General features: G+C 36.8%; 1 protein-coding gene across 1 annotated transcript in view; it reads right to left on the bottom strand.

The window, feature by feature from the left end:
- Cdc20b (cell division cycle 20B) overlaps positions 1-16,096 on the bottom strand; it is a 55,108-nt gene that overhangs the window by 25,886 nt on the left and 13,126 nt on the right. The window contains exons 3-5 of the mRNA XM_015497303.2: positions 9,118-9,347; positions 6,623-6,753; positions 1,549-1,642 (exon numbers count right to left, since the gene is read on the bottom strand). Of these exons, the coding sequence (XP_015352789.1) occupies positions 1,549-1,642; positions 6,623-6,753; positions 9,118-9,347 (455 nt within the window). The remainder of the gene's footprint in view (positions 1-1,548; positions 1,643-6,622; positions 6,754-9,117; positions 9,348-16,096) is intronic.

The raw sequence follows: 16,096 nt of genomic DNA, 5'->3' as shown, positions 1-16,096 counted from the left end.
ATAAACTTTTCCTCCTCAAAATTGTTCATGTCAGAGATTTTGATGATAGCAATGAAAGCCTAACTAACACAATGAGTACTTTTTTTTAAAGAGAGAGAGAGAGAAGAGAGGAGAGAGAGAGAGAGAGAGAGAGAGAGAGAGAGAATTTTTTAATATTTATTTTTCAGTTTTTGGGAGACACAACATCTTTATTTTATTTATTTATTTTTTAATGTGGTGCTGAGGATCGAACCCAGCACCCCGCACATGCCAGGTGAGTGTGTTACTGCTTGAGCCACATCCCCAGCCCATGAGTACTTTTTTTTAATGCCAAGCTTCCTCATCCTGAAATTTTAGAGCACTGGTGATAAGAGATATTTCTAAGAGCATCCAGGGAGAAAATGATAACAGCATACAAAGTATTGGAAATTAAAATAACATATGACTGCTCATCAGCAACAATTAATGCTAGAACACAATAAAGTTCAAAATTCTAAGCAAAATTAGAATTTATAGCCACTTGAACTATGGATCAGGTATAGTAGTAGAAAAAGGACATTCTCAGAAATAATGGACTTAACATCCAAGAAGATAAGTCCCAGGATTATAACTGTGCAATTGGCTAAGGGAACAAGCAGCCTGTTTAGCAGGTTCAGAAGGAGGTTACCGAGGAAAACAGAATAAAGTAACCGCATGGAAAATATTATCAATAGTTGTAGAAAAAACACTGGAGGGGCTGGGGATGTTGCTCAAGCGGTAGCATGCTGGCCTGGCATGTGTGCAGCCCAGGTTCGATCCTCAGCACCGCATACAAACAAAGATGTTGTGTCCGCCAAAAACTAGAAAATAAATATTAAAAATTCTCTCTCTCTCTCTCTCTCTCTCTCTCTCTCTCACACACTCACTAAAAAAAAAACACTGGAGCATTAAGAGAAAACATTAATAGTTTATGGACATCTGTTAAATGAGGCAAGTAGGAAAAACAAAGCTATATTTAAAAAAGAAGAATACATATGGTATACTATTTGGCTTGGTGGTGAATATAGTTTTATAGGAAGATGATATAAACACCAACTACTAATTTGATTTTTTAAAAGTATGATGTGGCCATGTCCAGAAACCAAAGAATGAAGCAGGAAAAGAACCAAGTTCTTATCTACTATACTAGGAGGTCATGATAAAGTCCAAAATTATAAGAAATAAAAGTTTGCCAATATTATACAAAAATATATGTAAATAGCAGGAGAATCACTGGAAAAGCTAAGGGTGGTACCCTCTAGAAAAACAGGGCTTGTGGGCTGAGGTTGGGGCTCAGTGGTAGAGCACTGGGTTCTATCCTCAGCACCATGTAATAAATAAAATAAAGTGAGAGAGAAAGAGATTTGCTGTCATTTTAAAAAATTTATTAAAAATAAATAATACTTGGGGTAGAGGTGGTTAAGGTAGAGGATTATGAGAAGCATCCATATCTTACAATAACGTTTAACCTAATATATTTTAAAACAAGGAAGAATTGAAGGATGCAAGGTAATAGGAAAGAAGGACAAATGAAAAGTCTTTGCCTCATACCTTTCCAAATACATTGGGATTTATCACAGAGCTGCATTTTCCCATCAGTTTTCTGAACCACTTTCTGGGTAGAAAATAGTTGGTTTGGGCATTTCTGAAAATAAACACACATAAAGAGAATGCATCTTTAGAAACACACTTGTACATCTCAGATGCAATAAATGAATACAGAGTTATAACTGATGATTCACTAAGAAGTTCAAAGATTACACATTGCTATAGCTAACACCACAATAATTACTATTATTTATTAACTAATCACTGTTCAATAAAAAATGCTGAGGGTTAATAAAAATATATATTGCTTATATATTTATACATTATTTATAATCTCAACAACCCTTACAGCAGATATTAATCAGCTAAATTAAAATTATTTTTTATTTTTTAGCCTAAAAATCTACTTAGCCTATAAACCAATCTCATACTATTACACCTTTACCAACTAAAATACAGACAGAGATATTAAGAAATTTGTCCAGATTTTCATGAGCACAAAAACTGTTATTAAACTGGGCCAGTATATAAAGCACATTTCTGACATTCCTTCATCCAACTTAGATCAAAACCAGCTAGGACAATTAGCAATAAATAAATGGAAAGAAAAAAGCTTATTGGAATTTTCTAAAAACATACTAATGAATAGTTAAGGCAGATAAAATTCATTTTTGTTCCTTCACAACAGCATCTTATATGTATGGCAATACCTAAATTTCCAATGATTCAGACCAAAATCTCTCTGACAGGCATCTTTTTAATATTTTGGTTTCTCTCTCAGTCTTATCGGACATAATAAACATTGCCCATCAATGAATCATGTTTTTTTATATATATGTCCAAGGTAGAAAGATGCATTTGGGGTAAAGGATACATTGTTGTGGAAACTATCCTAAGCACGTGCTTGGCAGCACCCTGGCCTTTACCCACAGGAGGCCCCTCTCTGACCTGTGACAATCAAAACCATTCTCAGACATTGCAAAATGCCACCTGAGGCACAAAATTACCTGAGGTGAGAACCACTCACATTAAATAGCATTTCTAAAATGGCCTGCTGTTCAGTAGCAGCTCAATGCAACTCTTTTTTTTTTTTTAGTTGTAGATGGAATGGACACAAAACCTTTATTTTATTTACTTATTTTATGTGGTGCTGAGGTTCCAACCCAGTGTCCCATATGTTCGAGGTAAGCACTCTGCTACTGAGCACAATCTCAGCCCCTCAATGTAACTCTTTACAGATTCACTTATTCAGAATCCCTTAGAATCCCCAAAGCTGAACAAGGCATTTTCCCACACATGCTTCTCTGTTCTGTCTACTCAGAGGTGCTCATTACTAGTGAAATCTACTTATTACTTTAACTAACAACCCAGAGCTCACCGATATGAACTCTCAAAGACTCCACAGCCAGTCAGGCCCTCACTGTAGAAACATTCTCCAGGTGATCAGTGAGGACTGCATGAAGACCACATGTATTTACTGGAAAGTATCTTTACCACACTTGGTGCTTTTTGACTTCCTACTGGTCATGACAACAGATGCTCTACATAGAGCTGTAAAACAGTTTCTACTATCCCCTGCCAAGGTCCCTCAGTGATGTACTAGCTGGCATGACAATTGCTGTAAGAAAGATCTTTCCAACACCACCGTGAGCCTACAGAGCCACCAACCTTTCTGCCACCAACTACCAGACGGGATATGGGGAAGGAAAAGGGAATTTCTGAGGGCCTGGAGAGTAAAAATTTCAAGCATCAGTGTGGATGCTAATAATGACCTAGCCCAGGGTGATTTCAACACACCTCTCTCACCATTAGATAGGATTAGATAGGTCATCCAGATATACACTGTGAAGATAATATACCATGACCAAGTGGATTTCATACCAGGGATGCAAGGTTGTTTCAACATATGCAAATCACTAAATTCACCACCTAAATATAATTAAGGACAAGAATCATATGATTATCTCAATAGATACAGAAAAAGCCTTTGACAAAATCCAGCACCCATTCATGTTAAAAATGCTGGAGAAACTAAAAGTAGAAGAAACTTATCTCGACATTATAAAGGCTCTATATGACAAACCCAAAGCCAACATCATACTGACTAGAGAGAAACTGAACACATTTCCTCGAAAATCAAAAACTAGACAAAGATGTCCCCTCTCACCATTCCTATTCAATATAGCCCTTAAAACTATAGCCAGATCAAACAGGCAAGAAAAGGAAATTAAAGGGATAAAAAGAGGAAAAGAAGAAGTCAAATTGTCTGTTTACTGATGGTATGATCCTATAACTAGAAGTCTCAAAAAAAAAAAATCCACCAGAAGACATCTAAAGCCAATAAACAAATTCAGCAACGTAGTAAGATATAAGATCAATACCCATAAATCAATAGCTTTTTTATATTCCAGTAATGAATATGTTGAGAAAGAAATTGGGAAAACTATCCAACCCATTCACAATAATCTAAAAAATACATATACCTAGGAATAAATCCTATAGGACACTGAAGAAAGAAACTGAGGAAGATCTCAGAAGTTGGAAAGACCTCCTGTGTTCTTACAAAGGCAGAATTAATATTGTCAAAATGCCCATACTACCAAAAGCATTAAATAGATTCAATGCAATCTCCATCAAAAAAAAAAAAAACAATGAAAAAGCAGCCTAAAATTCATTTGGAAGAATAAAAGACCAGAATAGCCAAAGCAATACTAAGCAAGAAGAGCAATGTTGGAGGCTGCACAATACCTGATCTCAAATTATATTACAAAGTTATAATAATAAAAGAAACAGCATGATTTAGTATTAAAATAGACATGAAGATCAATGAAATAGAAGACACAGGGACAAATTTTTAATAAACTGATGAAAACAATTGTTATCCTTATGTAGACACATGAAACTAGATGCTTATCTTTAACCCTGGACAAAAGTCAAACCAAAATAGATCAAAGACCTTAGAAATTTACAACCAGAGATATGAAAAACTGCACTCTATGTGTGTAATATGAATTGTAATGCATTCTGTTGTCATGTATAACAAATCAAAATTTAAAAAAATTTTAAAAAGAAATTAGCTCAAAAACTAGAAGAAAACATAGGTTTAACACTCAAACATATTGGTGCAGGCACCAATTTCCTTAATAAGACCCTTATAAAGTTCAAGAAATAAAATCAAGAATCAATAAGTAGGATGATGCTAAATTCAAAAGCTTCTCAATAGCAAATGAAATTATTAAGAGCGAGAAGAAAGATCCTGAAGAATGGAAGAAAACTTTTGCCAGCTATTCCTCCTACAGAAAATTAATATCCAAAATACATAAAGAACTCAAAAACCTTACACCCAAAATAAAATAAATAACACAACCAATAGATGGGCAAAAGAGCCAAGCAAACATTTCTCAAAAAAAGAAATACAAATGATCCACAGATAATATGAAAAAGTGTTCAACATCCCTAGCAATCAGAGAAATGCAAATCAAACCTACATTGAGATTTCATCTCACTCCAGTTAAAATGGCAATCGTCAAGAATACAAATAATAAGAAATGCTGGCAAGAATGTGGAGGGAAAGGTATACATCTACATTGTTGGTAGGACTTTAAAGTAGTACAACCACATTGGAAAGCAGTATAGTGATTCCTCAAAAAAAAAAAAAAATCTAGGAATGGAACCACATTAGGTCCCAGCTATCCCACTTCTTGGTATTTATCCAAAAGAATTAAAATCAGAGGGCTGGGGTCGTGGCTCAGTGGTAGAGTGCTCGCCTAGTATAGTTGAGGCACTCGATTCAATCCTCAGTACCACATAAATATAAAATAAAGATATTGTGTCCACTTAAAACTAAAAAATAAATATTTTATTTAAAAAAGAATTAAAATCAGCGTACTAACAGGCACTTCAATGTTTATAGCAGCTCAATTCATTCCAAGTTATGGAACCAGCCTAGGTGCCCATCAACAAACGAATGGATAAAGAAAATAAGGTATATAAACAATGGAGTTTTACTCAGCCATAAAGAAGAACAAAATTATGATATTTGTTAGTAAATAAATGGAACTGGAGAATATCATGCTGAGTAAAATAAGCCAGAGTCAGAAAGTCAAGAATCAAGTGTTTTCTCTCATATGTGGAAGCTAGAGCAAAATAAGAGGGGGAAGTAGGTGAGGAATTCCATGAAAATAGAAGGGAGATCAGGAGACTAGAGGGAAAGGGAGGAGGGAGAGGAAGAAGGGACAGAAAAAGAGCAGAACTGTAGGATGATATTGACCAAATTATTCTATGTACATTATATGGACATACCAGGCTGAATTTCACCTTTATGTATATCTATAAAGCACCAATTAAAAAATTATAAATAAACATAAAGAATATTAGTAGAATTCAGGAAGGGAGGAGGGAAGGGAAAGAGGAAATACAAGGGACCAAAATGGAGCAAATTATATTCTATGCATGTATGGTTAAATCAAAATGAACCCCACTATCATGTATAACTATAATGTAATAAAAATCATTTTTTAAAAATAACCTGGTCCAGTCATGAGGCTAACAACAGTCATGAGGCTAACAACATCCTTAATTATCTCAGTAGAACTCTGTAACCATCTCCTCACTCTATGCCCTACAATAAGGCATCCAACAAAAGACCTGCTCTAACACATTGATACAGATACACACACACACACACACACACACACACACACATGAACACCTATACATATATGTATGTGTGTGTGTGTGTGTGTGTGTATATATATACAAAAATGTATGTATGCCACATTATTTATATATATATACCATAGTATATACAATTGTGCTATATTTTTGATCTTTACCTCACTGATGGTTTTCCTCATTTTCACTTTTTTGACTGGTTCTAACAACATGATTTGGTGGAATTTTTTTTTCTTAAGAAGTGCCTCTATTCATATTCATTTGCTCATTTTTTTCTGTCAATAATCTATCATTTTTTTCTTACTGATTTTTAAGGGCAGCTAAGCAGCTCTTTACTCACATTTGAGTCTCAATTATCCAAGCTTCTTAAGCTGTAGGATCTTCACTTTTCTCTCTTACCTACCTGACTTTTAGAGGCAACATTTTCCTTTACAGCTCTGTCCAGAGCATGAGGTGCCTCACAAACACAGAGAGCAGAGTTATTCCTTTCATAACCTTCTTTGGTAGGAAACTTTAGTGGCTCTTTGTAGATTCCTACAAGAAAGACACTTAGCTTTAAATTTGGTTTTTAATATAACAATCACTTTGCAGGTCTCACCACAGAATCTCCCACAATAAAACAGAATGTGAGGTCCAGCATGAAAACCCAGGATGGGGGTAAGAGAAAGGAGGAGAGAGGGCCTTACACAGAGCACTGGGTTCATAAGTGAACGCTCATGAGAAACTGCTTTAGTAGCCTCTGAATCAGGGAAGAAATGCTGGATTAAAGGTCTGACTCCAACTGCAGCATCAGTGGTAGAAACGCTTCACCTCTTCATAGAAAGTACAGGCTTGCACATTTGAAGAATGGATGGAAAGAATTCAATAATTTTAAAAGATGGTGCAAAGACTATCTGATTTGCCCATACTATGATCATCCTGCAGGAAATCACTACAGGAAATTTTTGTGTTGTCAATCATTGGTGCTCACTGCATGATCATGAGAATATCACTGTCATCCCCCACCCCTTCCTACTGCAAAGAAATGTTACAAAAGTCAAGTGAGATAGCATCAATGTAACACTAAGTTAAAAACAGAAGTGTTATTTGCATTAATTATTTCACATTTGTGTCCTTCTCAAGGTTGAGAATGCCTTTTAACAGGTTTTTTTTAAAGAAAGAGAGAGAGAGAGAGAGAGAATTTTTTAATATTTATTTTTTAGTTTTCGGCAGACACAACATCTTTGTTTGTATGTGGTGCTGAGGATCTAATGCCAGGAGAGCGCACTACCGCTTGAGCCACATCCCCAGCCCTTAACAGGTTTTTAACTGCACTGGCAACCTGTACATCCTCTAAGACTAAATATATGCCATATTGCTTGTTTATCAGAGGGGCCAAGAAACCATTGGAAAATTGTGGCCTTTTGAATGTGACAATCCCTTCTTCATTTGGAAAACCATGGGCTTGGTAAGATGTTGCTAATGTTCTCAGAGCCTGGTACCTCGAGTCCTGTGATATTCAAAATCTAAGAGGTGTTATGTTACGTTAAAGGAGGAGGAGGGATGAAAACATGAAATGTTCCTCAAAGCTTTATGTCCTATTCCTTGTCCTGAGAAAGTATGCATGCTTTCTTCCTTGTGCCATTTATACAAGGGTATAAAGTAGAAAAGGCTAGCTCTCAGAACCTCAAATGAAAAAGGAAAAGTGCACTTGGATGCAAGTACTGACAATCATCCCTATCATAAACAAAGAGGTCAAGTCCACCAGCCAAAGAAAGCAGGGACCTCTCGGGTTTCCTGTGGCGAGCATAACTGCAAATGAACCTCTCTGTATGTGTCCCTTACACTTCTGAAACCAAGAAAAGAAACACCAGCAGCAAAACACTTAGAAACCAAATTATCTGATTAATGCCCAGTACTAAATTAAATAGAAAATAAAGTGGACTTTCTTGTAAAATCTTCTTGACTAATACATATTGTCTGAAATTTTAAATTTCCCACATAAGGTTTTACTAAGAAACAACCAATAAATTGATTTAGAACCTAAAAAAAAAGGGAAGCCCCCAATTTTAGCCAGAGATGCCCCTAAAACAATCAGCATAAAAACTGCTCCCCAATTACAATGGGACTCAAAAGATTTCTTTCAGAAGATAGTCATAATACTGATCTTTCTTAACCCTGTATCTCCTACCGCTGCATTCAGCTGATTTCAGAATTGATACTTGTCATTACAGAGGAATTTCATTGGTGTAACCGATGTGATTCTGCAATCTGTATTTGGGGTAAAAATGGGAGTTCATAACCCACTTGAATCTAATGTATGAAATAAGATACGTCAAGAGCTTTGTAATGTTTTGAACAACCAATAAAAAAAAGGGAAAAAAAATAAAATGATTTGGGTTCCCTTTCAATCTGTAGAACTACAGTGCCTCACTGAGAAGGATTGGCACAACTGTCAACATTTGTCTTTATAAAAATGCTGATAGTCAAAAATTATGTTCCCTAGGGTTTTTAAAGGGAAGAACAGGAATTAAATCACTAGATGAGAGGTGGCAAATTTTGCTTATCAATTTCTTATTCAAAGGGAGGGAAAAGGTGGCTCATGGTGGTGTACACCTAGCAACTCGTAAAGCTGAGGCAGGAGCATCACGAGTTCAAAGCCAGCCTCAGCAAATTAGCAAGAGGCCCTAAGGAACTTAGTGAGACCCTGCCTCATAATTTAAAAAAAAAAATAGAAAAATGGCTGGGGATGTGACTCAGTGGTTAAATACCTGGAGTTCAATCCCTGGGACCAAAAAAGGGAGGAGGGGAGGGGAAAAAAAGGGAAAAGCGGTTGACTAGATATGACATTAAATAGTTCTTTAAGGCAAAGATTCTCTCAGGAATACATTCCTTTTAACATTTCAAAACTAGGCTCACCTGGAGTCAAGGTGTCTTTCTCAGGTGTTCCCAGCACTGATTGAAGGGATTCAGGGATGTCAGTGGTGGAAAGCTCAGCTCCAAAGGAACAGGCCAAGTCCCCGGTTTGCCTTTGCTGCCATCTTGTGGCGATTGGGCTACTGGCAACAGGAAGCTCTGCTGACAGGCGCTTTGAAAAGTTGCTCTTGAAGTTAGAATATGTAGTAGTAACTGAATCCAATACCCGTTTAACAACAAAGAAAGCCACAATTTATAGCAAACTCAATGATGCAAAAATAAAAATTCCTTACAAGAGAATTACATGTGAGTTATCTAATACAACACAGAATATGTGGGTATAAAATATTTTAATTTTTGTGACCTGGGAGAATATTAGATTGTTAGATAGACAGAGGGTGAGTCAGGGAGATCACAAGTCGAAAGCCAGTCTGGTCAACTGAGACCCTTTATCAAAAGGGCTTGGGGAGTAACTGAGTGGTGGAGAGTCCCTCGGTTTAACCTCTAGTGTGAGGGAAGGGGGGAACATACATGGGGCTGGGGCTGTAGCTCAGAGGCAGAGCACTTGCCTAGCATGGGTGAGGCACTGGGTTCAATCCTTAGGATCACATAAAAATGAAACAAATAAAATAAAGGCATGCTGTCCATCTACAACTACAAAAAAAAATTAAACCCATTATATATTTAGAGCCTCTACTGAAGAATCTGTAGACAAACCAAAATAGTTTAGGAAGTAATTATATAGATTTCTCTATTTTTCCAAATTTTCAGCTGATTAAAGTTAATTTTTAAGACACTGTGGGACCAAACAGAGGATATCTGGGCCTTCATAAGACTAGCCAAGCAGCTCCTGCCCTTGCAGGTGGAGGAGCCACCATTGCTGAAGATGTAGTTAATTTTGGAAAAAAAAAAATTAACTTGCTCAAGGGTTTCCTTGGCATCCTAGAACTTAAATATTCATTTAAAAAAATGATCCTGAGTTGAAAAGGGGGAAATAAGGTCCATTATCCTCTGGCTCAGCTCTGTCACTCTGTCAATCTTGAATGTTTCTCATTTTTGGATCTCCTAGCCCATCTTTACCAATATGCTCTCCAACAGCTCCTTCAGGAAAGCATCTCTGACCTTCCATTCCTACCCATTCAAGTTTCATCAGGCAACTTGTTTGGGGCCAAGTAATGGTCCCCAAAGATATCCAGATCCTAGTTCCTAGAACTTGCTATTGTCACCTTACATGATAAAGGGACTTTGAACATGTGATTAAGGATTAATCTAAACTGAGATGGGAAGAATAGATCCTAAATTATCTTTTTGAGTCCTGAGTGCAATTCTATGTCCTTCTAAGAGGAAGACAGAGGGAGATTTGGCTACATACAGACAGGGAGATGGCAACATGATCACAGAGGCAGAGGCCTGAGTGATAATGCTCCCACGTCAAGAAATGCTGGCAGTCATGGGAATCTGGATAGCAAGGCATGGATCCTCCCCAGGAACCCCTGGGTGAAGCAAGACCCTGCAGGCACCTTGGCTTCTGCCTAGTGAAACTGATCTCAGAACTCTAGCCTCCATAAGAGAATAAATATGCGTTTTAAGCCACCAAGTTTATAGTAATTCATTACAGCAGTTGTAGGGAATCAATGTGCAGCCTGCATTGGACTTCCACAGCTGACAGGTGTGCCTCCAAAACAGCACCACCACATTATATTATTAACAATAATATTTATCAAGTGCTCAATAAGCAAGAGTGTAGAGCTAAGCGGTGCATCCAAGATTCAGGCCACTGCATACGGTTATACACACATTACCTCCATGAGTGGCAGCCTTTGGAATATGCAGTGTTCAATCTTCACAATGAAGAAGGGTGACCCTGCCAAGGTTTCAAACTCTGACAAATCAATCTAATCCCTGTGCTTTGAGCTCCTGGGCTCATCCTCCCACTTTTCTGCTTATTTTTATTTTTCTCCTACTATATTATGCACTCCTGAAGACCAGGGACTTTGTCTTTTACCTTGATAGCTTTGGGGCATAGAATTATTTATTAGCATCTCAGAACTCCATAATGAATAAATGAATGAATCTCTTCTCTTAGAGACCATTGGTGCTAAAAAGGCACAAGGGATTTAAGAAAGAATCCAGAGGCAAGGAAACAAGGCTAATTTCTTTCTTCTCCATTAATAAGAACAATTTTCAAATTGGATGAGGTAAAAGAAACATTTCTCTAGAAACTAGAGACTGATATAAATGAAGCAACAAGATGCATCTGGGCATTTTAAATAAGGGCAAGTCTTTAAAGCAGATAACCGAAAACCCTTCCAAAACCAATACTTGTTAGTGAGCTATGAAAAAATAAACATGACAAATAAGAAAATGCCCCTCCTATAGACAAACATTTTTCATAGTCTTCAAATAGGAAGAACAAGCAATAAAATAAATTTGCAGCCAGGGTCCTAAATGGCACATGTCTTCCTAGATCCATGTTATCCTATATACATCCCCTGTGATGGGCTGCAGGTTTTGTCCCTGGCCATACACTATTTAACTTCATCAGTGGCTGAAGTGGACATTTATTTATCAAAATGGTTGATTGTTTTAAGTTAAAATATTAAAAGATAGAAATGGGATTCAGAATAAAATGTGAGATCAAAAGCCAATAAAATTAAATGTATGGTTCTTTTCACTGTACAAGCAAAAGATGGGAGAGAACCACTTGCAGGTTAAGACCACCACCACTACAGTATAGATCAACAGAGTAGTGAAATTGCCTTTTTTAAAAAAGAACAGTATAATTTTAGGAAATATAAGGGGAAAACGGTGTTTGGAATAGGAGCAAGCAAAATCCCACTGTTTCTGGACCAGTCAGAACTCATCCGGAGAACAGTTTCTGGACTCTGAACTGTGATTCAAGAAGGGAGATGGACATGACAGGATTCAAAACCCAAGTTCATTGGAGGAAAGGAACCACAATCAGGGATCAGAGTGATGGTAGTAGCAGAGTATCACCCCAACATATGTGAGGTCCTCCTTACATGAGGATGTTTAATCTAGAATAAAGAAGACTCAAAAGGAACTGTCTTTGCATATTAAAATGATGCAATTTATGAAAACAAGAAAAACTTACTCTGCATTGCCCCCTATGGCCAAAACAGGACCAATGAATGGGGGAGATAAATTTTTATTCAACACAAAGAACTTTCAAAGAATTAAAGAACAACTTCTCTTAACACTTTGAATATAAAATAAAATTCTCAGTCCTTCCACTAGGTATATAGTGTTTGTAGTGGTACAGATGAAAATGTTTTAATAGTTCCATACTTTCAATGTAAATGTTTAATGTTTTTAATTTTTAAGTAATGACATAAAGTTTCCCTTATTAAAAAATTAGCAAAATAAGTGAATATATTCAAATAAAAATGTTAAGTAAATAAATTATATGCAATTATAAAAAAATGTCAGAGGACTCATGCAAATGACCACAGCTCAGGAAACACTGAGTTTCAATGTTTTTAAACTTTTGTTCCAGGATCTATCTCCTGCTGAGGAAATGCCTGTCGCATAGTTTCAAATGACTCAAGTATTTATTAATAGAGAGGAAGAGGAAGATAAGAAAAATAAGACAAAGAAGGGAAAAAGGATGAATGACTCCGTAGTCCAGGCACATGGGTTCAGCTTGTTTACCCTGAGATTCTCATCACACTGACACTGTATCAGGAGGAATTCAGAGCACCAGGGCCAACAAATAAATAGAAAGGAGCCTAGAGAGGTTAAAAATAAGGTCAGGAAGTAACAAAATGAAACAACTAAGAAAACAGAAACAAATGGATCTATCTAATCTGACACACAAATCATTTAGAGAGTGGGGAAAACCTGGACATTCCAGAGGAGGCATGCTGATGTTGCTGGAGACTGTGAGAACCTCATGACAAAGTCTAAAGCAGCAAAGATGGCCTGTGGGCTCAGGCATAACCCCACCTGTCCTTCCTAACCTCTGGATGTCTGCCCCTGCTGCCACCCACCATCAACCACCCTAGGAGCAGCATTCTGTTCACGAGACATCTCAAATTTAGGGTCTCAAAATTTCTGACCATTTGGATAAGTCCAAAAAAAAAAAAAATCCTCTTCTTATATCTGCATCCCTAACTGCCTTGGCATCCTGTTGGATGGGCAATAAAACACAAGCTGAAACTGTCAAGATCCTACAGATGATGATAATGTGCTGTATATTTCAAACAGCTAAAAGAAAGGATTCTGAATGTTTTCACCATAATAAAATGATAAATATTTGAGGAGATAAAAAAGGTTTACTGATTCAAACATTATACAACATATACATGTATTGAAGCATCACATAGGTAGCCCATAAATATGAATAATTTTTAAGATTTTTTAATATTTTTAGTTGTAGATGGACACGATACATTTATTTTATTTATTTATTTGTATATGGTGCTGAAGATCAAACCCAGCGCCTCATACATGCCAGGCAAGTGTTCTACCATTGAGCTACAAGCCCAAGCTAATTTTTAAGTTTTTAAGTATCAGTTTAAAAATAAATTTAAATCAAGGGCTGGGGTTGTGGCTTAGCAGTAGAGCACTTGTAGAACATGTGAGGCAGTGAGTTTGAGCCTCAGCACCACATAAAAATGAATGAATAAAATAAAGATATTGTGTCAAACTACAACTAAAAAATCTTTTTAAATAAATAAATACATTTTAAATCAAAACCAACAAGACCATTTTCAGGTGGGAGGTACTATTGTTCTCCTTTGCCAATGCCCACCACGGGGGCTCCAGAGCGTCGTTAGCATCCTTCCCTTTTCTTGCATCTCACTGGCAAAGGCTGCCTTCACTGAAACTGTCTTCTCTTGACTTGTTGTTCTGCAGACCTCCTGGGACACCTTCCAGATAACTTCAGTACACATGGACAAATTTTTTGCTGTTGTTTTCCTCTTTCTCCCCTTTTTCAGCTCCTACAGTGATTTCTTATAAAACTAAATGTCTCCAGATGAATAAAACCCCTTCACCAAAGTACTACAGCAATCTTGCCTCCTGTTTTCTTCTAAACATATTTTATCAATTACAAAGAAATGCTTGAATACAGAAGAAATAATTTGAGTTATGAAGTTGAAAGTCCTAAACACCACTCCATTCATGAGTTCTGTGATCTTGGCTGAGTTATTACCTTCTTCCTATATCAAATGATTATTACAAGGGAAATAATGTGTATACTAAAGGAGATTACATACAGTATAAAGCTCATAAGGAAAAGTAATTTTGTACAAGGGTCAATATAAAGCTAAAACATAAGTTATTTAGCACTCACTTATTTTCTGCCTTATAATTCTTCCTTGTTTCATGTATGCTCTCGTATCTCCAAAATTGCTTTTAGTTTGTAAGGGCCAGCTCATTCACTAACACTTTATTTATATCCTCTACAAAGCCTGAGTTGGTTAGCTGAGTCAATTGCTTTATCCCACTGTGGACTCCATGTCTTCCCCTAGACTTGACCTTTACTCTCTTCCTCTCCTTTAGGTAGTTTCCCTTAATCTACTAAAAGAGTATTTGTGTGGGGTTGTGGCTCAGTGGTAGAGCACTTGCCTAGCACATGTGAGGCACTGGGTTCGATTCTCAGCACCACATAAACATAAATTAAACAAAGGTATTGTGTCCATCTATAACTAAAAAAAACTTTTTTAAAATAGTATTTGCGGATGTTTTTAGCATACTGTCGCTATACAGAGAAATCTGCAATTATGATATATAGTTTGAGATTAGTCTTTCTATAGGGAAAAAACATGGAAAATGAGAACAGATCACCAGAAGTTGAGAGATGATGTTGTCAAAACATATACAGAGAAAGATTGTGCTAAATGAACAAAGAGATATATGCAGGGGCCAAATTTGTCTATATCTAGAACCAGAATTCTCCAAACCATCATTTAACAGACCTAAGTAAACATTCATATATTATGATTTCATCATTTCAGATTCTCAAGACTTAGGATCATTTAATTACACACTGATTCTTATTTCATCCTTTATAAGAGACGTACACTTACACTTTCAGAGTAGTGTTCATATTTAGTAAATCTCAGGTCAAGCCTACCTAAGCATCAGACTTGCATAATCATTCTTATTTATGAAGCATGCTGGCTTATACAGCAATTATTGGCAAGTTTGTTGATGTTGTTGTTTGTTAAAGAGAGAGAGAGAGAGAGAATTTTTTTAATATTTTTTAGTTTTTTCGGTGGACACATCTTTTTATTTTATGTGATGCTGAGGAGGATTGAACCCAGCACCCCGCGCATGCCAGGCGAGCACACTACTGCTTGAGCCACATCCCCAGCCCTCATTGGCAAGTTTATACAGTGTAAGTTTGGATCTCTCAGATTCATTCAGCTCTGGGTCACTCAATGCTCAATGCGCTTTTAAAACGATGGACCAGCAGCTATCATAATGAGTTTATCAAAATAATATCATCCCATGGGATCCTGCCTGGGGAACAGTCAGTCAACACCCTTCCCAGACATAAGCATTTTGTCTCCTTATCTCAAAGCACAGCTGTAACCGGACAGTTTTACATGTATAGCATGCATTCTATGAATTAACTTTTAAAGTGCAAGTCTTGAACCATTTGCTTGGACTGCCCAAGGAGTTAATTAAAACATCTGGTATATTCGTGGAGACCTGCAACATATCTACTGTGTAACCCAAACAAGATTGGAATGTAAAGGCTCTCAAACTTAAATGTACAAAATCTATAAAACTGCATGTTCTGATTCAGGAAATCTGAGGTGGGACCTACAAGCCATGTTTCTTAAAAAATACCCAGGTGATAGCCATGCTGTAGGCCCAAGAATCTCACCTGGAAAACAAGACCAGATAGATACCATAGCAGTTCTTGTGGAACAGGTAACACAGGGACATTAACAATTTAAACAACTCAGCCAGAATTCACCAAAGTAAACTACCACAGTTGAGAAGTAAC

Source organism: Marmota marmota, unplaced genomic scaffold (assembly GCF_001458135.2).
Source record: "Marmota marmota marmota unplaced genomic scaffold, marMar, whole genome shotgun sequence".
Lineage (NCBI taxonomy): Eukaryota > Metazoa > Chordata > Mammalia > Rodentia > Sciuridae > Marmota > Marmota marmota.
This window is presented reverse-complemented; position numbering and strand designations above follow the sequence as displayed.